Source organism: Marmota marmota, unplaced genomic scaffold (genome assembly GCF_001458135.2).
Source record: "Marmota marmota marmota unplaced genomic scaffold, marMar, whole genome shotgun sequence".
In the NCBI taxonomy this organism is placed as follows: domain Eukaryota; kingdom Metazoa; phylum Chordata; class Mammalia; order Rodentia; family Sciuridae; genus Marmota; species Marmota marmota.
In genome coordinates this window covers 9,962,150-9,983,563 of record NW_026000119.1, presented here as the reverse complement: position 1 = coordinate 9,983,563, position 21,414 = coordinate 9,962,150, and the positions used below count along the sequence as shown (strand labels likewise).

The 21,414-nt window shown below is 42.2% G+C and overlaps 1 protein-coding gene across 1 annotated transcript in view; it reads left to right on the top strand.

Moving 5' to 3' along the window:
- Parm1 (prostate androgen-regulated mucin-like protein 1) overlaps positions 1-21,414 on the top strand; it is a 115,013-nt gene that overhangs the window by 70,403 nt on the left and 23,196 nt on the right. Inside the window, exon 4 of the mRNA XM_015499135.2 lies at positions 8,137-8,838. Coding sequence (XP_015354621.1) covers positions 8,137-8,838 — 702 coding nt within the window. The remainder of the gene's footprint in view (positions 1-8,136; positions 8,839-21,414) is intronic.

Sequence of the window (21,414 nt, the reverse complement as noted above, 5' to 3'; positions counted from 1 at the left end):
TTTGAACACATTTACAATACAATTGAGCACAGTCCTTTGGTGAAAAAAGGCTGAGCTGGAAATACACACAACATAAGAGTCTCAGAATGACTGAAAGAACAGAGATATAAAGAGCACACACTGAAAGCTTCCACTTATGTAGAGTTCAAGTGCAGGCAAAACAAAGCTAAGTGGCAAGAGTCATAGAGGCACATTATGAGAGGACACTGGGAACTTTCTGGGGTTCTGGAAGGATTCTGAGTCCCAATCTGGGTGGTGGTAACACAGGTGTGGACACATATAAAACTTTATTGAGCTGGATACTTAAGATGTAGGCATTTTATCACATGTAAGTTCTATTTTCATTTTAAAAATAAAGAAAGAAACCATGAAACATTCATGACTGGCCTCTTTAATAGAAAACCTTAGAAGAATTGGTTGCAGAGAGAGAAAGGGACATACCAGTGTCACAAGCTATTGATCTTCTTTCAGAAGGTCCCTGCTGCCCTCTCCAGGATCAGAGAAAACATCCTCAGTCATTTTCTTAGTTTTTGCCCTGAAGCCATCCCCAGTCTCTTGCCTGCCCATTGATGGCCAGTGTGGACTTTGGAGGTGAAGCCAACAGCAATACAAGGCCTGGCTGTACTTAGATGTCATTCTGTGAGCAGTCAGATTGCCTGCTAACTCACCAACAAAAATGTTGGTGTGCATCTGCCTGGGTGTCCCAGAGACCTTCCCCTCTAAAGGCAGATTGCAGGGAGCTGACCACTCAGTGGGTTCCTGTTCTCTGTAGAACAAGAAGTCATGGAGGGTGCCGGCAGTTGAGCTGGAAGCCATATGGGAAAAGAAGTGGACAAGTGCCTGTGGGCCACCTCAGCTATCTGGGCCATCGGAAGCCTGAAAAAGACCCTTGAAGAAAGAAACTGAGTGCAGAGTGATTGTATGGGCTTTGTTAAATTCTGATTATTTACAGGGTCTCAGGGATAAGAAATGACTAGATTGGGACTTGGGATTGAAAGAGGTGGGTGGGTGAAACAGATTACCACTCCTCAACTCCGCAAGAGACCCCTGAATTTTACAAACATCCACACACAAAAACAAACAGGAAAGGGACCTGGAAGGTGACCTGGGCTGGCAGGGCAGAGGGCGTGGCCTGCAGCACACAGGGAGGGGAGGAAGGAGAGAATCACTTTGTGAACCATAGCCGCTGCCTCTGTTAAAAGCTGGTCACTGGCAAATCACCTGAAGTGTGGCCTGCATCTGCTCCTTCCCTTCTGCATGGGAATGTCTAAATATCCTCCTGAGAAAAGTGAAGCATGGGGAAGAAGAAACTGCACATAAAGATGCCTAGGGCAACCTGTCCAAGTCACCTCCATCCTGGGTTTGGGTGGACTGAGGTGCAGTTTTGGCTTCCACTGCCCTAGCAGATCCTGGTCCCTTAGCTTCAGAATCCCCAGAGATCCCTTGTTAATGGTCTTCAGAGACCTGGATGGGGCACAGACCAGGCCATGGCTACAGCCACATCTTAATGTATAACAGTTGCATATTTGATATTTTCTGTGTGGGATTCTGTGTATACTCTTTCTCTGGACCCCACAAATATTAGGGTTGAGCCTATGAAAGGGAAGAAACAGAGATCATGACATTGTCCTTCAGGAAATCCCCCAATAACTGAACATGGCCTTTCTCCCTTGCTACTACCCACTACAGGAGGCTATACTCCCTGTCAACCATGATTTCTAAAAAGTTATTCACCCTCCTCCATTGACATTCCTTCTCTCCACTGTCCCATCTGAAAAGCTTCAATATGGCACCCTCAGAATTTTAGGAATCTGTCAGCATCCCTGCTCACACAGCCTCCCCAGGGGCCAACCACCCAGCCTGGATGCAGCAGCAAGTATTGGGAAGCATTTGACTGACAAAGACAGATGTTGCTCCTAAGAAAAAGAAAGAAAATGGCATATTTTTTTTCCCCAGGAAGCACAAGATTCTTCACAATGTTATTTTCTCATTAGCATTCATAGCACCCACAGGGAGCCTGGTGATATCATTAGTACTGATTTAAAGGATGGAGAAATTGAGTCATATGCCAGGTCTGCAGGTTCTGATTTGGTGGCCAGAAAACAGAAGCTCTTTCCTCTTTTTGGAATGAATTATATCTCATTTCCATAAACAAAACACTCCGGAGAATACAGCTTTTCTACTTGAAACAAGTATCTTCTTAAACACAGTTGGATGACTTTGGGGCATACACATTCTGTCTAGACATATGCTTTCAGATACCATATGGTTGGACCACACTCTGATGAGTAATGCTTTTGCAGATGTTAGATGAACTTTCTAGAGTATTGGGTGTCCTCAGCATCCCCAACCAGACAACATGGGAAACTTGTGGGGGCATGTCTCACTCTACCTTTTAGACACTAAGACCCAGCTTTGATATTGAAAAAAAAAAAAAAGTGTATATATACACACACACACACACACAGTATTTCAAGAGCTGATGACTCAGGTCTATAACATGCATAAAGACAAGAAATGACTGCAGTCTCTGGAAGAAAGCAAATAAAAATAACAGCCTATTTGGAGGCCCATCCAAAATTGCATGTTAGTTGATCATTTTTATGGAACTTAAAAGCTAATCCAAGAGAGGATTTATTCCTGCGATGGTGACTCAGCATATAAGCCAAACAACATTCCTGTTTTTCAAGGGGTAGAAAATCCATGTTTTCACTCAATATGTATCGAGCACCTTCTCTATACCAGGCACTAAGGCAAGAAAGGCAAGTCACAGCCCTTGTTATCAGGGCTCCCGACGTGATCTGAAACAAGTGCAGCAAGAAATGATGCTTCATGATACTGTGCGCCACAGTGAGTCAAGTGCTGCATCCACACCGAGAAGGGCTCCATCCAGTTGTCATTACTCAGAACTGGAATGGCAAAAGGGGAGTCAGGGAGGAACAGTCAGGATAGGAAGAACAGCAGGTGCAAAAGCAGGGAGGCAGATGGTTCTAGAATATTTCAAGCATTCACCATGATTCAGATTGACAAGATCTCAGGGCCCATGGGGGTGGAGTGGAGAGACCACAAAAAGTGTTGTGTTGTGCCAGAGAGCCCAGGACATGTACAATCCTGTGATAGGATTAAGAGAAGGGAAGGTTCCTACAGCCAGACAGTGTTCTTAAGATCACTCCACGGGTCCTTATTATAGACTTTATTAGGGGAGACTGATGAAAATTGAGGGTTGATTACCTTGCAAACATAGGGCCTAGACTTCAAAAACACCCTTACATTTCCCAGTTCAATACCACAGAATTATTGGCAGGCTGGACCTGGAGCAAGACAATTTGGGGTTCAAGCTTCAGCTGTGCTGCCTATTAGCCAGGTAAACTTAGGAATGGTTTAACATTTTTGAGCATCTGTCTAATTATCTGTGAAACTGAGATAACAAAGGTGCCTACCTTGTAGAGGTTATGTGACGACAAAATGAGGTGACACTCGTAAAGCACTCAATAGAGCATTCAGCTCCTTTACTCACTGTGTGTGTGTGTGTGTGTGTGTGTGTGTCCCCTTGGCCTTTTCAGAAGTCCCCTGTGGTGCTGTGTGGAGTCACTGTTAGCAATCACTCAGCACGCAGACCTCCAGCAGCCTTGGGGCCTCAGCCAGGAGGGCACAGGCAACACCTGGCTGACTTGGCAACAGCAGGGGAGGGCTTAACTGTGTTTCAATCAAGTTTCACCAAATTGGCAAAAAGCTTTGTCACATGTTTTATCAGGTACTTGACAAGCCTGGGGCAAGAAAGGAGAAGGCATAAAGGGAAAAAAGAAATAGAGTGAGCAGTGCAGATAATCAGGCAGCCTAGGACTTTGACACTGGCCCAGGTTGCTGTTCATGGAATCCAGGAAAGGTGACAGAGTTCAGGCCATTCACTGACCTGCATTCCTGATACTCAGGTGGGTCAGGAGGTGCAGAATGCAGACTCTCCAGCCTGGAGTGTCTTGTAACTCCTCTCAGCACTAGGAGGATTTGCCTGCATGTCCCAGCCCTCAGCCCCTACATCCCTATTCCTAATAAGGCCAGAAACAGGGAGGAAGCCAAAATGAAGCTCTTTCAAATACAGAGAGATGTAAACAATGCTATTGGTCTCCCCCATAAAAGACAATGCACATAGAAACAAATAATTTTCTATCCAACTAAGAATCTGGATGCCTTTTCTTCAGAGCAACAATCTGTCAGCAGTTCCTGCAACATGGAGGCTTGAGTCAGAGTGAATTCCAGCCAAGATCACCATTTGTAAACCCCCAAGGAGGAACTTCAGATTGGGTTGCACTCATGCCCTTTGACCTCACATTGGGCTAATTCTCAAGAGATATCTTTCTGGAATCATTCCATTTCATGTATGTGGGCCTGTCCATGGCTAGGCAGAGCCCACCATGCCCAGCATTGTCATCCTGTTTTTTAAACAATGCTTATTCACCTCTACATGAGAAATTCATGGGTTTGATCTCTTCATTCTATTAACTGCCATTTTTCTTAAGGAAATATTAAAACTGATTATTCCCCCCACCCCAGCCCAAAGGAAAATGGCTTTCCTGTGGGTGGGAAGGAGTATGGGGGCACTATATTTGTTTTACCTCCTTCAGTTGCCAGTCTTCCATGGGCTCCCACTTGCTTACTCTGTAATGAAGCCTGCTGCAGTAAGATTTACCAGCCTTCTTGAGGCTGGGGCACAATATGTTCATGGGGGCAGAAGGTGGAAGGTCCAGTTCTGACTCTGTCTTTACACAGTTCTTTCTAGGCAGACACTGCCTGTTCACATCACTTTTCCTTTCTGCATCTGTCCCCCTATTTGCGAATAAAAGGTTATACCCACTTATCCCTTAGGCCCTCTCCAGCCCGGAAATTGTTTTTGGAAATCCTAAGAAAACATTTATTCTTCCCTGTTAGACTTATTAAGTTTTATATCCTTCAGGAAACACAAGCTGTACATATAAGAAAGCAGAAACCATATTTCAGAATGTCTTAGGGTTTTGAAATGTTGAAGCCTTAGCCTGCGAGTGATGGTTTAGAGATGTGGCCTTTGGGAGGTAATTACATTTTGATGAGGTAATGAGAGTGGGGCCCTCATGATGGGATCATTGCCCTCATAAAACACACCAGAGCATCTGTACTGTCTCTTTCTCTTCCCTTCCTCCCCACATCCAACTTTCCCAAGGAAAGGCTATGAGAGAAATAGCTGGCAGGTGACCATCTTCAAGCCTGGAAGTGGACCCGTGCCAGAAACTGAATTGACTAGCACCTTGATCTTGGATTTTCAAGCCTCCAGAATTGTAAGAAATAAGTTTATTGTTAAGCACTCAATCTGCGGTACTTAGTTATAGCCGTCCAAGTGGACTGCGACAGCCAGCATTTTCTAGGAGATCCACGGTGTCTTAGCCTTGGCTGTCTTCATGCAGAAGGAGGACTTACCCCCAGGCAGTCAGGGCAGCATGGAAGGTCCCATCAAAGATGGCAAAGCAGAGTGTCTCATTCAAGTGGTAATAACCTATACTGTCACACAATTTCATGCATCATTGGTTTGTTAGGAGTAGAAACTGCCTGAACTAGACCACAAAATACTCTAAATAATTACATAGTAGGTAATCATGGGAAATGAATGACCATTTCCAGTCCTCTTTGAAAGAAGGCAAGGTAGAGTATGAAAGTATATTAATAAGAATTAAACCAGAAAATGGGAGTCTGCAGCAACAAAACTCATTCTTGGAGCATGTCATCTGTAGTACTGTAAGGATTTCCATAGTGAAGTTTTTAGCTCCACTGGAAATGACAGTGTAAGTGTCACCCTGAACAACATAGATCTGAAGCAGCATCATGTACATTCTTCTCCTTTCAGAACCGATTCAAATGTCACCTCTTCTAATGACTTTTTTAAATGTCATTTGAAAAGGACATTTGTATATTTTACATTCTGTATTCTCCTAATAGAATTTATTAATCTTTTCTCAGGGCTCTCATTGCAAGTCAGTTTTACTTTTATAAAGTATTTTCCACATCATACTATAGGAAGTTGAATATCCTTTCTGTCCTGCTAGATGGAGAACTCCCCAATGGCAAAGCCATGGACATAGAATCTGCTCAATAAAAACTTGAATGAATGAATGAATAGATGCTTCTTTAAAGATCTCTTGTTTGTCTCAGACTTCCAGAGATACTTTGACTGGGATACCAGACAGAGGGTCTCTGCCTCCATCTGCCCATATATGATTCTAATGAACAGAAGTTAAACAGAGTCATCTTTTTGCCCTTAGAATCTTTAATCAGCCACAGGGACTGCCAGGAAACAGCCAGTAAGTTCCAAAGGTCACATGTGAAGTTCTGATGTTTTAATAATATTTGTCCTAACTGTTGTTTTGTCCATATTTCAAGTACTTCCTGATGTGTCTTTATCCTAAGACTGTTGACTGTTCATGGCCATCAAAAGACCATTATTACAGCATGGAATACCATGTAGCCTGTTTTCCTGTTTAGTATGACTCTCTTGTAGTTCATAGTCTTGACCAAATTATTTTTTCTTTTTCTTTTCTTTTTTTCAGTGTGGGTTATTGAACTCAGGGCCACACACATGCAATGCAAGTACTCCAAGTACTCTACCACTGAGTTATACCCCAACATCCACCAACTCCTTTTAAATAAAATCTATTATTTTGATGAAAATCCAAATGTTAAGTTGAATATAGACTCTGTAGCACAGTTTTCTATCAACTCCCAAATCTGTTGCATGGGGTAGAATGATAAGTCAGCAGATTTTATGTGAATGCTTCCCCATTGGTCTTTTATCTGTTCTTCTATTCTGATATCTAGCCTATGTTCTCCTCCTTCTGAGTCTTGATCTTGGTTGGCCTTTATCTATGTGCATGCTTCAAGGAAATCTCCCAGGGGTATGTAAGGTTAAATAGTTGAAACCTAACAAGACATCAGCAGTGGGCATATGTCATGGTGAAATAACAAAGAGTTAGTTAGACAAGAAACTTACCCTCTGATAGCACCAGATATTTCCAGAGTAGTGTCCTCAGATCTCACTACTGGATTTGATGTGGTGTGTGAGGGACAGAGAGGCATGAAGGATGGTGTCCCAGTTTTTAATGAGTAAATTTGTGAATGGGGGTCCCACCTACCAAGATGGAAATGAGTAGGGAAAAGCTACTTGGGGGAGGAAAAGGAGGTGGGGAGGCAAGCAAGAGAAGTATTACCTAGAAGGTGAGATCCTAAACCTGTGTCTACCAGAGTATTAACTAGCACATAGAAGCCGCTCATTAAACAATAAATGAATGGATAAAACAGATGGGTAAATGAAGGATGGAAGGGAGAGACAGAAAAGGAATTTAAAATTCTATAAAATACGAAGAAAATACTTGGCAGAATGATATGATGGTGAAAACCCCAGGCTCGGATTTCAACAAACTGGGTTCCAGGCTCAGAATATATTTCCAAACCTCAGATCACTCCTGCTAGCTTCTGTTCTGGGACCTCCCGCCTCTTTCCTCCTCTGTTGGAAAAGTGCTCACATATGTATTCATCACAGACACCAGGTTCTGCTTCCCTGTGCTAAGTGCCAAGGACCAGCGAACAGCCAATCAGGGAGGTCCTCTACTTTTGCTGCAGGTGGGGCGGAACTGAAGTCCCTCTGCAGACACAGCTTCCTTTACTGCCAGTCAGCACACAGGTCTGACCGCACCTCTCTTCCCACTATATGCACCTCAGCATCCCTCCAGTTGTTGTGAAGCCAATGCCCCAGCCATCCAGACAAATTCCAGCAAGTCAGCTGACTGGGAGGGACAGTCTCACCCCTGAAGAACACTGGTTTAAGCAAGAAGGGGATGAGACTAGTTCACTCCACTTACTTGAGCTGACTGACCCACTAATTGCTCTTACAGAGCCTTCAGGCTGGTTCCTACAGAGAGTCACAAAGCAAGAGGAGAGCAATTAGTGGGAAGAATACTTTTTAAAAGTCACCTTCACAATCATGGAGGGCACAGTGTAAAATGAGAAATACCTGTGGCAGTACTGTAAAACAGCTGTGGGGCAAGCACCTCACTGCTATTTCACATATTATGTGGTTTTCACATATTAACTGCTTTTGTACTGGCTCTTTCACAGGTTTGAGGGTACAGAGCCTGCCTACATCAACCTCCTTACCTGTTTCTCTTCCGGCAAAAATAACCCCACCGGCCTCCACCTGGACCAGCTCTGCACAGAACCCTGTGGCCCTCACTGCGTCCCTAGCCAGTGGCGTTCACAATACCTCGGTACTCCCAGTCACAGACATAGCCCCGACATCTGCACTGCCCAAGCATGTGTCCATTGAACCCACAGAAGAAGCAATCACCAGCCCATCCTCGAGCTGGGAAGGCACAAACCCAGGCCCCTCGCTTCCTGGGTTCTTATCAACCAGCAGTGTGGTACACGTGACACCCACGCCCGAGGAACACAACTCCAGCAGTCCTGAAGTAAGCGTGCCAGCTGAAGGGTCGCAGTCCCCTACATCCCTCTCCCCTCAAACTCTGGCCTCTTCACCCTCCTCCTCCTCATCCACCTTACCACCTGAGATCCTTTCTGCCTCTGTCACCTCCAACCACAGCACCACTGTGACCAGCATCCAGACCACAGGAGCTCCAGCTACATCAGAGTCCCCAACAGAGGAGCACAGCTCTGGTCACACGCCTACTTCCGGGGCCACAATGGAACCAGTGCCCAAGGAGAAAACACAGCAGGAAACTGAGCCCAAAACAGTGATATGCGAGTCCGAGACTACCACCACCTTCCTGATCATGCAGGAGGTAGAACATGCGTTAAGTTCAGGTGAGTCTCCATCTAGAAAACACAAGTGTTCTTGCCCATGCTGAGATGTTAAGAACCCATTCTGTTACCCAAACATGACTCCGTTGGAGTTTTGGAGTGTGACACCTGAAGGTAATGATAACTTGCAAGAATTTCCACAAGAATGCAAATGTTAATTTTTGTCACTTGATAATTTCCACATGACATATTATGCATTAGAGCTGATGGTCACCTACCTGTTTTGTCTTCTTGTTTTCTTACAATGTCACAGAGATTATAAATGAGTGACGCTATAGAGTGAGAGGATTAACGACATGACCTTGGGTCAAGCTTCCTAGATTTCCACTCTGACTCTGGACCTTGAGCAAGTGACTTCATCTCTTTGTGCCTTTGTCTTTTCTCACATGTAAAATGGGCACAGAATAGATTCTACTGCATAATGTTCTTGAGGAGATAAAATGAGTTTTTGACATATAAAGTGCTTAGAATAGTTCCTGGCAGGGAGTAAGTGCTCAGGAAATATCAGTTATTATTCCGCTCAGTGTTTTAAAGAAGTGTTTACCTCTTGGAAACGAGTCGAAGTAGGGTAGAGATGGAGAGAACTTGCTTATTCTTTATTGTCACTGATGTAGTTCATGGGAAAGGCAATAAATTTTACAGGGAATCACATTTGTTTTTGTTCTCCCAGCAACACTGTAAAGTTATTATTTTTATCTTCATTTTGCAATCTTGGAAATTCTGATGAGCAATATTTAGGGTCTTTTCTGAGGCTACATGTATCTGCCACCAATGTGAAACTGTAAATTTTAGGGTGTGGGATGGGAAAAGGCTTTCATGGGAGCGAGGGCTTGGTTGTTTGGCTGAGATAGAGTGAGGCGAGAACAGCCAGAAGGTGAAGGGGGCAATGGAGCGGCAGCTTCCCCTGGGTGGGCCCGTGACAGGCACAGCTACCCAGAATATTCTGGACAGGCGAGGGTCAAATGAAAGGCTGTCACTGAGAAGAAATCCACAGCTTTTAACAATAAATGAGCACTATGAATAAAAACCAAGCTAGACAGTGTGGCATGAAGACAGAACTAAGATTAACAAAGACCTGATTCCTCCTGGAAGAGTCCACACTGCGGTAAGGGAAAAGTCCCAAAGAATTGTAAATTCGTATTTCAAAAGGCTCAGAATATCAGTGAGGGTCCCAACAAGAGAGACACTCAAACTGAGATAAAGGAAAGAATTACAAAATCTGGCAGGGGAACAGGGGACCCACAGGGGGTCTTGATCACAGGACAGTCAGGCCTGAGAGGGAAGAAGGGAGTAGTGACCAGAACCCAGAAGGGGAGAGGCCTGTAGAAGACTGTCTTGATGGGAGCAGTGACTCCTGGTTGAAGGACACCTCTGTTCCAAGGTCAACTGCCTGTGAAGGGAGCACTCTGCTCTCCCTCTCCCTCTCTGATTTGGATACAGAAACCAAGAAAGCTATTAGTAGTCCCAACAGGTCAGCCTCCTAGATGACTGCTCACAGAAGGGTTGGGGGTAGAACTGCAGAGGCCAAAGGAGGTCATCTAGTTCCCATCACCTTGGTACCCTGTTTATACCTGCAGGCCAGCACTTAGAGCACTACCATGAATGTGTGCCTTCCGTCTCTGTCTCTATCCTACCCCCAACCCCCACCCCCAGCCCCACCACCATGACCCCACCCCCACCCTCCCTCTCATCATTCGAGTAACATCTGTGGCTTAGAGGGGTGCCTGGAGCAGAGTGGGAGTCTTAAAGACTCTAACAAAGTGGGCATCCAAGTATGGCCTTGTAGACATGCCCCTCCCCATCGCTATTCTCTTTCCTGGTTCAGTCTTCTACTACCACCTGTGTGTACTACTTCCATTTTCCAACTGGTCTCCCTCTCCCTCGTTCCACTCTCTGTCCCCTCCAACATAGTCTAGACATGGAAGATCAATAGTCCTGAACAAAAAGTCTGAGCTTGGCATATTCAAATCCTCATAATCTGACACATCCATTCCTTTCTACAAGTACTCTGGTTTCTTGAATTTTTTTAAGAGCTCTGTTCTAATATTTCATCTTGATTTTTAGGCCACACATCTTGATATCTCCAACTCAGCTGGGTCATGAGGCACAAACTTAGTGGCAGGATTGGGCCAGGAATCTCTGTAGTTCTAGAGAACTTGCACACAGCAGGAACTCCAGAGAAAATGAATAAAGGAATGCTTGCATGGATGGGAAAGAGATCATCATGGCAGGTGAAGGGGAGATAACTGAGCATGGACCAGTGTGCATTTCACAGCCCAGAGAAGATTTATCCCTTATGATATAGTAAAGAAAAGAAAGCTTATTGTGCTTGATGCAGAGTATAAGTCCTGATCTTTGAGTTTTTGAGTTTTCCATAGTTTAAGGAGAGAAAGGACACAAGCACAAGGAACTCTTGACACTTCCTTAGTTTCTGACAATGAACTGAGATGGGTGGAAGGATCTTTGGGACAAAGTGGTACAATCTGTTCATTTCAAAGTTTCTTCAAACTGTGTCCCGGAAGTCTGAAGTGTCTTGTTCAAGGTCACACAGTTCAGTGGCAGAGATGGCCCTAGAGCCAGATCCCTAACCCACAGTCAAGTCACTGTCACCACGCAGCATTGCTGCACTGCTCCCCCTGAGAATCTGCCTCCAGAATCTGGGGATGTTCTTATTCAGTGACTTGAGTGCTGTCTCTGGTAGGGGCAGCGTAAGACCAAACTTTTGCATGATCATCTGGCTTATTCCAAGTGGGTTCACACAACATATTTCTCTTAACCAAGGACTCATCTTCTCAACAAATACCAGAACATGGTCATCAGTGAATAATTTTGAAGCAAGACAAATGCTTTGGATGCTAAGCCTGACTACAGGGATTGGGAAGGCTCCCTAGTGGAGGGAGCTAGGAGCTGAGCTGCAGGAGATAAAGGGAATTAGGGCTTAAGGAGAGCAAAAGGGGATTTTAGCAAGGGTATTTCTTGTGCTTGTGTGTGAAGGTGAGGCTCAGGGGCATGACAGGTAATTCTGCACACACAGTGCTACAGAGAATCCACCACCCCCGCCCCCTGCCAGTTGTCAGCCTGTAACCACCCTTGGTGAGGAATCAATGCCTTCCACATTTCCAGTTCCGGTGGTTAATTCTCAGGCCTGGTTTCAGCAGACCTGTCAGCAGCCATGGACCAGGACAGTTATGGTGACTGCCCTCATCTTTAAAGCACTGCCTCCACTAAAGTCCTGGACAAGTTCTGTCTTGGTCATTCACCTATTCTGACCTCTGCCTCACTTCTCCCCCTCACCCTGCTGCACCGTCCAGGTTGAGCAGTCCAGGGCCACCACTGTCTTCTTCCCTCCACGATCTCTTCATCTTAGAGTTTCCCTCCCTATCCTCTCTCCACACTCATTCTTGAGATGATTGCACCCTGGTCCATGACTTTAAATGACATCTGTATGCTGATTCCCTGTTTTATATCATTGAAATCATATGAAATGAGTTCCTCACCTCTCAGTGTGCTCCTCCCTCTCTCTTGCCCTTTTTTCTTTCAGTTCCTTAGGCCAAAACCCTGGCAGTGATCCTAGACTCCTTTCTTTCTCACATACTCCCCATCTGACCCATCAGCTCTGAACGGATCACTCCTCACCCTTCCATTATCTCTCAAGTGGATTACTCTATCATTCCTGTAACTGGTCTCACCACTCACCACACCCTGTCAGAGAGAGCCTTTTAAAACTCACAGGACTTTAGGGTCTGTTTGATGTTTGTCCTGAACTCTGCATTGTTGTCTGATAACCAGCCTCAGCTGCCTCCTAGTCAGAGGAAGAGTTCAGAATCCAAATGCTCCTCTGACCTTGACCTCTTTTTCCAAGGATGTGGCTGGTACTCATGTCAATCTTCATATCTGAGCTCTACAAGGTCAAAAGTGAAGGGAGGGCTGCCTTGTTAGGCTGATGCCTGTGTGGCCAATTCAGCAGCCAATATCCAGATGTGGCTTTTGAACATATGAAATGTGTAGTCCCATTTGAGATGTTCTGTAATAGGAAAATACACACTGGATTTCCAAGACCTAGTACTAAAAGAAGAATGGAAACAATAATTTTTAGATTGGTTGCATATTGAAATAATAACATTGGGGTAAATAAAAACTTTTTTTAATAAAAAACTCAGAACAGATTCTGCTGCTCCTTGGCTATAACTTCTATAATTGCTTCCCCTCTGAATCAGAGTAAAGGGCAAAGTCTGTTTTGTGCCCACAATGCTCAGCATGATCTGAACCTGCATGGCCTCTTCTTCCACTCTCAAACATGCTGGCAATCTTTCTGTTTATTGAACATACAAATAATACTCCTGCCTGGGCCTTTGCACTTATTGTTGCCCCTGCCTTAAACATTCTGTCTCTCCAGGCCTTTAATGGCTCTCTCCTATTCATTGTCAGGACTCTGTTTAACAAGCCTTTATTCACTTCCTTATCTGAAATAGGAACCCCATCATTGTTGGTCCCTCTGCCTCATTTTATTTATCTTTTAATTGCTTACTATTTTCTGACTTCATCTCCTTTATAAGATAAGTGCCTGTTTTCTATCACTGGACTGTCAGGTCCATGAAAGCAGTGGCCTGTTCACAAAGAGGAAGATGTAACTTATATCCTCAGCTTCTAGAACACAGCCTGACCCACGGTAGACTTTCAGTAACATTCGTTGAATCAATGAATTGAAGAATCTATCAGCTAGTATCAGGGAAGTTGTTTAATCTCTCTGAACCTATTTTATCAGTCAGACAGAATAGGGCCAGCATCAGCATGATGGAGTTATTCTAAGGTTTGGATGAGATAATAAATTTCACTATTAAGCAGTGGTTTAATCAATGACTGTGATTCATATTTTACTACTATTCACTGTTATTATTGTTGCTGCTATTTTGTTGTAGCAGTTATCATCATTATTATATTCACCATGAAGAGAAATACCCTCCATCTTTAACACTGAACTTTCACTATGAGCTGAGCATCTGGCTAAGTAGTAGGGGTATAGCCATGAATAATACAGTCACTTCTCTCCTGGAGTTTGCAGTGTAGCATGTACAGGGCATAGAAAGTAGCATAGTTTGACAGACCCAGGCTGCATGGAGGGAGACATTGCAAATATAGCAGGAAGGAAGACCTCACGACTTGTGCTGGAGAACCATTGGGAGTATGATAAGGTAATGATGTCCATCTCATTCTACCATCTTTTTAAAAAAATAGAGAAAGAGTAGGATAAGGTAATGAGCTACACTCAGCAAGCCACTGATAGTCACCAAAAGCTTTGAATCAGGACTTGCTAAGAATTATATATCTATATATTTTTAAATTAAATCATTATAGTTATACATAATAGTTGGGTTTATTACCAGTACCTACAAGGAATTTTATTTAAATCCCCACTTTTTCCACCCTTCCTGTTCTCCTCTCTCTGCTCTACTGATCTTCCTTTCACTCCTTTATTTATTTAATTTTAATTGGTACTTTTTACATAGGCACAAAGTTGAAATTCCCTTTGGTATATTTATATATGCATATAACATTATTTCCTTCCCTTTCCCATCCTTCCTCTCCCCCTCTCATTTTCTACCTTCTACTCCACTGATCTTCCCTATATATTTATGATTCAATCCCCCACCCCTAGCCCACTTCCTTCTTTGCTTTATTTTGCTTTAACTTTTGTATTTTGCTTTAACTTCCACATATGAGATAAAACGTTGAATCCCTGATTTTCTGAGTCTGTCTTAATTGCCTTCAACTGACAGGAGAAATAGCTAGGGCAAGTTGCAGACAATTCAGGACTTAAAACACATAGAGCAGTTTATACCTGGTTTCTGATTTGTCATTGTCGATGACAGGCTATGTCACTTAACTACTCTAACATTAAGGACTCTCAGATGTAAACTGAATAAAAGAGCAATCTTTCAAGTCCTTTGGGCTTATCAAACTATGACAATTGCCTACAACATTTATCCTGTGAAGAAATGGCAGTTATATTCATAAGAGGCTTACTTGAAAATTTGGCTCATCCCTAACAGGTAGCCCTTCATCTGATCCATGGAATCATCCATTGAGGGGAACTCAGTAGTGTCTATTCTGCAGGTGATAGAATAGATCCAAAGAGTTTAAATGTCTTATATTCTCCGATAAGTGATCAGGCCGGGATCCACTAATGCTAAGTCGTTTTGCCCCACTGTACCTATCTTGCGTGAAGCAGTAGAGATACAAAGTCAAGGAAGGACTTACAGCCCCTAGTATTACTATGCAAATGAGTTATATGGGATATTGTCAGATGTCACCAGCTGGGTCTAAGGGGTAGAGCTGCTCCATGGGAGGAGAAGCAGGTGGCCATAGCAGAAGAAACTAGTTTTGATTGGTTTTTATTTTTCAGCCTTTGACTTTTAAAGGATGACAGAAAGACATGATGAGTTAAATGTGGGTGATCTTGTGTTATTAAATGAGAACTCTGCATGTGTGGAAACTATGACTCCAGTTTGCTTTTTATCCCGTGAATGAAATTGAGTGGTTCTGAGCATAGTTCAGGACTCAGTGAATGCTTACTTGAAGGATGAGCTGACATTGCAAATCAAGTTACTTTCAAAATGTCATCAGTTCTGACACATGCAAACTTTAAAATTATATCCAATCTTCTCTCTGCGAAGTGTATGTTCTCTTTTGTTCATAAGATCCATGTGTCCACTGGTCTTATACAGCCCTGTATTTTCCATTACAAAGAGGATATGCAGTTGTGGGAATTGGTGAAATCTTTGAACTTTGAATTGCTGGTTGAACTCCAGCATTTATTTAGTATGAACTATGCTAATAAGTAAGTACCTTAAATCAAGGTCATTGAGCATCACAGACATCAAAACACCTCTCTGCACCTGTGAGGGACATTTGCTCAACCATACATCCATATCATTCATGACAAATATAGATTTGATAAAAGAATAAGATGATAGGAAAGAAGAAAGAATAGTTTTAAAGTATGCCTAGAAAATGTTTAGGAGTGAAAAAATTGTATTCTAGTGAGTTAATGATCATATTTAAAAACATTAAAAAATAAGTTAAACATGGCATAAACAATGATCTCATATAAAATATAGTTGTAAGAAGATCATGTAAAAGCCCAGAATGTATCAGAAAGCAATAATCGGTAGGCTCTGGTTTACAAATACCACATCATTGTACATGTTCAGGCCTGGGCCTCTTACAGTGAATGACACATCTTTCCAGGTCTCTCTGTTCCACTTCCTATCCCCTCTCTATCACAAGGTCTATTGATTTTGAATTGTTAGTAGGTACCACTCTCATTCACTTCTCTTTACGCTCATTCTCAAGTCAAAACTCCCATAATCCCACAGCATCAACCCCTTCACCAGCCCCTCCTCTCCTCCTCTGCACCGGTCTCCCCAGTCTGACTTATTCTCCATACAGCAGCCAGAATGATGATAAAATACAACTCTGATCAGATCATACATAACATGCCATCACCTACATCCCAGCCCCTTGAGGGTATCCCCTGCTGTTAGGGTGAAGCCCTCAGCCTCTAGTTGGCCTCTATTTGCCAACCCTGGGTCAGCCACACTCCTGCCTCTCCCTCTCAGCACCACCCATGCTGGCTGCCTCTCTGATTCACCCACCTGCTGCTCTCTGACTTAAGGCCTTCATTTGTTGGGATGCTTCTGCCTGAAATCCTCTCATGACCCAGCACTTTGCCTGGTTAATTCTGATTCATTCCTCAGATCTCAGCTCAAACGTCACTTGCTCTGGTTGTTTCCTGTGGGCCTCCCAATCTATCTCTGGCCTCTCTGTTATACACTGCCACACTTCAGTCACATCTCTTCTTCATGGTGTGTGCTTATATACCTAGCAGTGTGGCTCCTGGTTCACAGCCTTCAACTGATTTTCAAGGATGGGCCTTTGTCTGTTTGGGCTCACAAATGTGTTCTCAGCACTCAAGAGTGTCTAGCTCAGTAGGTGCTCAATAAATGTTCAATAAATCAATCAGTCAATAAATGAGTGAATTTTGGTGATGAAATATCAAGCATAAGGTCATAAACCCACTTATTTTCTTAGCCTAATAAATCCTGACCTTTAAATTGAGAATAAAGAAAAACTGAAGTGTCCCACTATGCATACAAAGACTCCTCTGACACTCATCACTGTAGAGAGTGTCAAGGGATTTTTGCAGCCACACTGGGCTTCTCCCCTCGCTCCCCATTTCCCATCACACCTTTCTGTTCCCATCATTCTGATTCCTACTTTTGGCTTTCCCATGGGCTGCCATGGTTACTGTTATAAGCCTGCAGTCACATTTTTTTTTCTTTTTTGCCCAATTCTTTAAACTTATGCTAAACCATAAAGCTAGCGAAAGCAAAGCAAACTCCTATAAGGAACTCCAACTGTCAGGTTTTATTTTAGTTAAAAATTATTCTGAATTCTTCTCTGTACTTATATTTCTCCTATGGCTTACTTTTACTACCTAAATCTTCATCTACTTTTGAAATATTTCCAGAATGCCCTTTGAAAAATATATGTCAAGGTAATAAAGTCAACTATTTACCATTTATGTTGTCATCTAGCAGCAAGACAACTCCATCATACATTTTAATTGTACCAATGTCACCTTTTATTACATTTGGAGAGTTTCTGTCCCCCTGGAACAATTTTTCTTTTTCAAATACTTTCACCAATAATATATGACTAAAGTGATTTTGGAAATGCTTCCTGAGAAAGAGAGGTTTAGCTTACAAGCACAGCTAATAATGTCAATGAATCTACAGCTTATTGGCTCATTGGGAAAATTGATTGGAATGTGCTGGATTCCATATACAGAGCAAAACTTTACCATCACCTTCCAACTCAAAAAGCATGCCTTTTTTAGTTACAAGGTAACTGGTCAGAGAAGTGAGAATAGATCAACAACAAGCCCTCAACTTATCAAAAAAAGGGTCTAAAAATCCCACCCCAGAGAATTGAGTGAAGAGTAGTATATCAGGAAATCACATTAAAAAAATACTAAATTGATACTGTCCTTAGCATGACTTCTTTCTCAGGAAAGAAAAACGTTGGCCAATAAAAGATGGCCTTTTATTTTGTAGTATCTTGCTTTCACGGTTAAACTCATAGCCTTCAGGGATAGACCACAGGCTCAAAAATGAAGGTGAACTTATATTAAATCATAAAATCTCAGTATATTCATGAGCATGGGCATCAGAAATACTTTATCATATTTCCATTTGGAGAAATTGTGGAGTAATTCCAAAGGCAGGCTCTGTATCAGACTGCCTGGCTCAAATCTCACCAGAGCCATTTGCTAGTTGGGAGGCCAAAGGGCAAGTTCATTTATCATTGGGTATCATGTTTCCTTAATCTATAAGATGAGGGTACAAGTATAATACTGTACCTGTTCTACAGGATTCTTATTAGGATTAAATTAGACAAGTATATAAAGTCCCTCTTACATAGTTAGCACTAAATAAATGTTAGCTATTGTTATTACAGTTGGGTCCTTAATCCTCAGGTGGATACTAGCAAGAGCTTTGACTCCTCTAGACTTTGATTTTCTTAACTTGAAAACTTAGAATGTTTGTAAAACACTTTAAGACTCCCAAAAGGATACTTACTGTGCATATTAGGCAATAAAAGTCCATTTAAGTACCTACCAACAGCACAATACAGAAAAGGATAATCCAAAAAGTGTGAAGGAGAAAAATAACTCTGTTCATGTTTGGAACAGTAACACTTTCAGAAAACTTGGGAAATTCAAAGGCAAGGGCTAGAGAGTTGGAACAACTAGAGATTTCTAACTGGAAATAAAAACGGTCTGCGGGACCTGAGGCAAATAAAGCTGAGCAGAAGAATTGAGTCTAGGCCCCACCTGCTTCGAAGAGTCAACAATTAAGACCTAGAAATTGTACTCTTCCCAAAACTTGCATTAGAATTTGGATTTTTTTTTTCTTTCCAGTATTTTCTCTCTTAAACTTTCAGGGTCGGAATCTGGGAGAAATTAAAATTTGGTAAATACAGTGTCCAAAAGCAGGTTCCTACATGGCCTTTGTGATTATTACATGAGGACAAGGCTAAATTTAGCTAATAGTTCCTAGGAGATTCTCCAGTCCTTGGGACTATAGTAAATATACCAAAGTTGCTTCCAAGAAAGTGTTGGGACAGGTGACCTGAAACTGTAACTCTCTGCTCCCCACCCAGATTCCATGATAAAAATAATACTTTGTACATTATTTGGCAAACAGAGTAAATACTCTACCTCTGAGAGTTCCACCCTTCCTTCTTGCTTATGTTCTTTGAACCAAGAGAGGCAGGCAGTGTAGAAGGTCTTGCTTGTAAGGCTGCCTAGCCCCAGAGAAAATGGGCCTTCCCCTATGGACTGGATGATTCTCAAAAGTCATCCTTATTGGAAAGACAGTGTAATGAATCTGACATTACTGTCTTACATACATATATAAATACTCCACAATGAATCCCACCATCATGCATATCCACAAGAATGGGGGTGGGGGGTGCGGCTGGGGTTGTGGCTCAACCGTAGCACCCTTACCTTGTATGCATAAGGCCCTGGGTTTGATCCTCAGCACCACATAAAAATAGATTAAAAAATGATAAAGATATTGTGTCCATCTACAACTAAAAAAAAAATCTTTAAAAAAAAAGAATGGGGTACTAATTAGAGTAAGATATATTCCATGCTTATATAATTATATCAAAATGGATTCCACTGTCATGTATAACTAAAAAGAACCAATAAAAAATGGGTAGAAAATAATGAAATAATAAATGGAGAGCAATCCAAAAAAATATCATCCTTATTTTAAAAATCTGGCTTATTTCTTTCCTCAGAATTGTTTTATCTATAGTCAGACTTTGAAGTAATCATTGAGATAATAGGATTTTCATCACTGAAGTAATAAAGAGATGGAGAAGGAGGTAACAATGACAAAAACTTCTCTCTTGGCATCCGTGGAGATAAATGACAGCTCATGACAAAGGCAAACTTTTGGTAATACATTATTCTCCCCCAGGCGTCATTCACAAAAGATGATTGAGGAGTTGAGATACCTAACCCGGCCCTAACGTCCCTACTTCCCTGTAGTTTTGGTGCAGAGAGACCTCAGGCCAACTGGGTAAGATCAATGCTCCCAGGTACCACCGAGCAGGAGCTGCTGTGGGATACCCAGCTTGTGCAACATGAAAGACAGTCACTGTGCTTTGAGAAAGGGGATGAGGAACATCTGCCATTCTTGGAAACCTCATATAGACTGCATTACACATGTCAAAGGAGAACTGATGCTAGGTGACCTAAAGAGGTACTTAAAATCAATTCCAAGTGAGAAAAAGATCTCATTCGTGTTGAGAAACTTTAAAAACCATGGTAACTGAGATCTGTCCTGACTGTGTGTACCCTGGTCTGCATTAGTTGCAAACCTGTGCTCCACACCCTCCCCGCCAACTCCTTAAAGTACAGCTGATGTGTCCTCAAGAGAAGGATATGAAGGAAGAGGAGGTAAGCACTTGGCTTCTATGAGTGCACATCTTTCATTATCTCAACCAAGATTAATATTTCTATTCTGCCCATCATGAGCTTTAAATAAGCCAAGTGCTTTTTAGATAAAACTAAAGCCAGTCTCCAAATTAGGTCTTCTGGTTACATGAAATAGAACCGGATATTGATCCTAGCCCAAAGTTTGGATCCCAATTCTGCCCACTAACCAATCTTTCCCACTAACTAGCTTCTAGTCAGAGTAGAAACATGAAGCAAAAGATTCCAATTGTGATAACATTTGGCTAATTGATAAAGTTTGCCTCTTACATTCTGTGTGAAGAAATGACTAAATAGTTTTTAATGATTTATTTTTAGGGAAGACTTTTTTTTGGGAAAGGGTATAACTTAAAGAGACAGGCTTAGAGGCTGGGGTTGTGGCTCAGTGGTAGAGTGCTCATCTAGCACATATGTGGTGCTGGGTTTGAGCCTCAGCTCCACATGAAGGTGAAATGAAGATATTGTGTCCATCTATAACTAAAAAATAAAAAAAAAAGAGAGAGACAGGCTTAGGTTGTGTTAATTAAAAACACTTCTGTAGCATATTTGAATTGCAAGCTATATGCTTCAAAAGAAGTTGTTTTCCCCTTACATCATAGCTACTAATAAAGTTCAATTTTTAAAAATAGCTGCATTTCAGAAGACATGAGTTTTTTTATGAATTACTTATTTTGAGCCTAGATAAATAAAGAAGCATAATTTGGTATTTGTAACTTTCAGGGACTTCCAATCTGGAAAGCAGGCCAAATGTGTTCACATGAAATCATTAGTTTAATAGTGTATTTCATACATCTCTATCTTGTATGCATGGTATGCATAACTACCAACAGCTACAGATGTCAGTATCAGTTGTATTCTAGAATAAATTCACTAAATTGTGCCATACAGAGTAAAAGCAAACATCTAGAAAAAGAAGACTCAAAGTAGCAGCGTTCATCTATCATCAGGAATGATCTCTCAGAGATAGTTGTACTATAGAAGGTTCTGCAAAAAAAAAAAAAAATGGT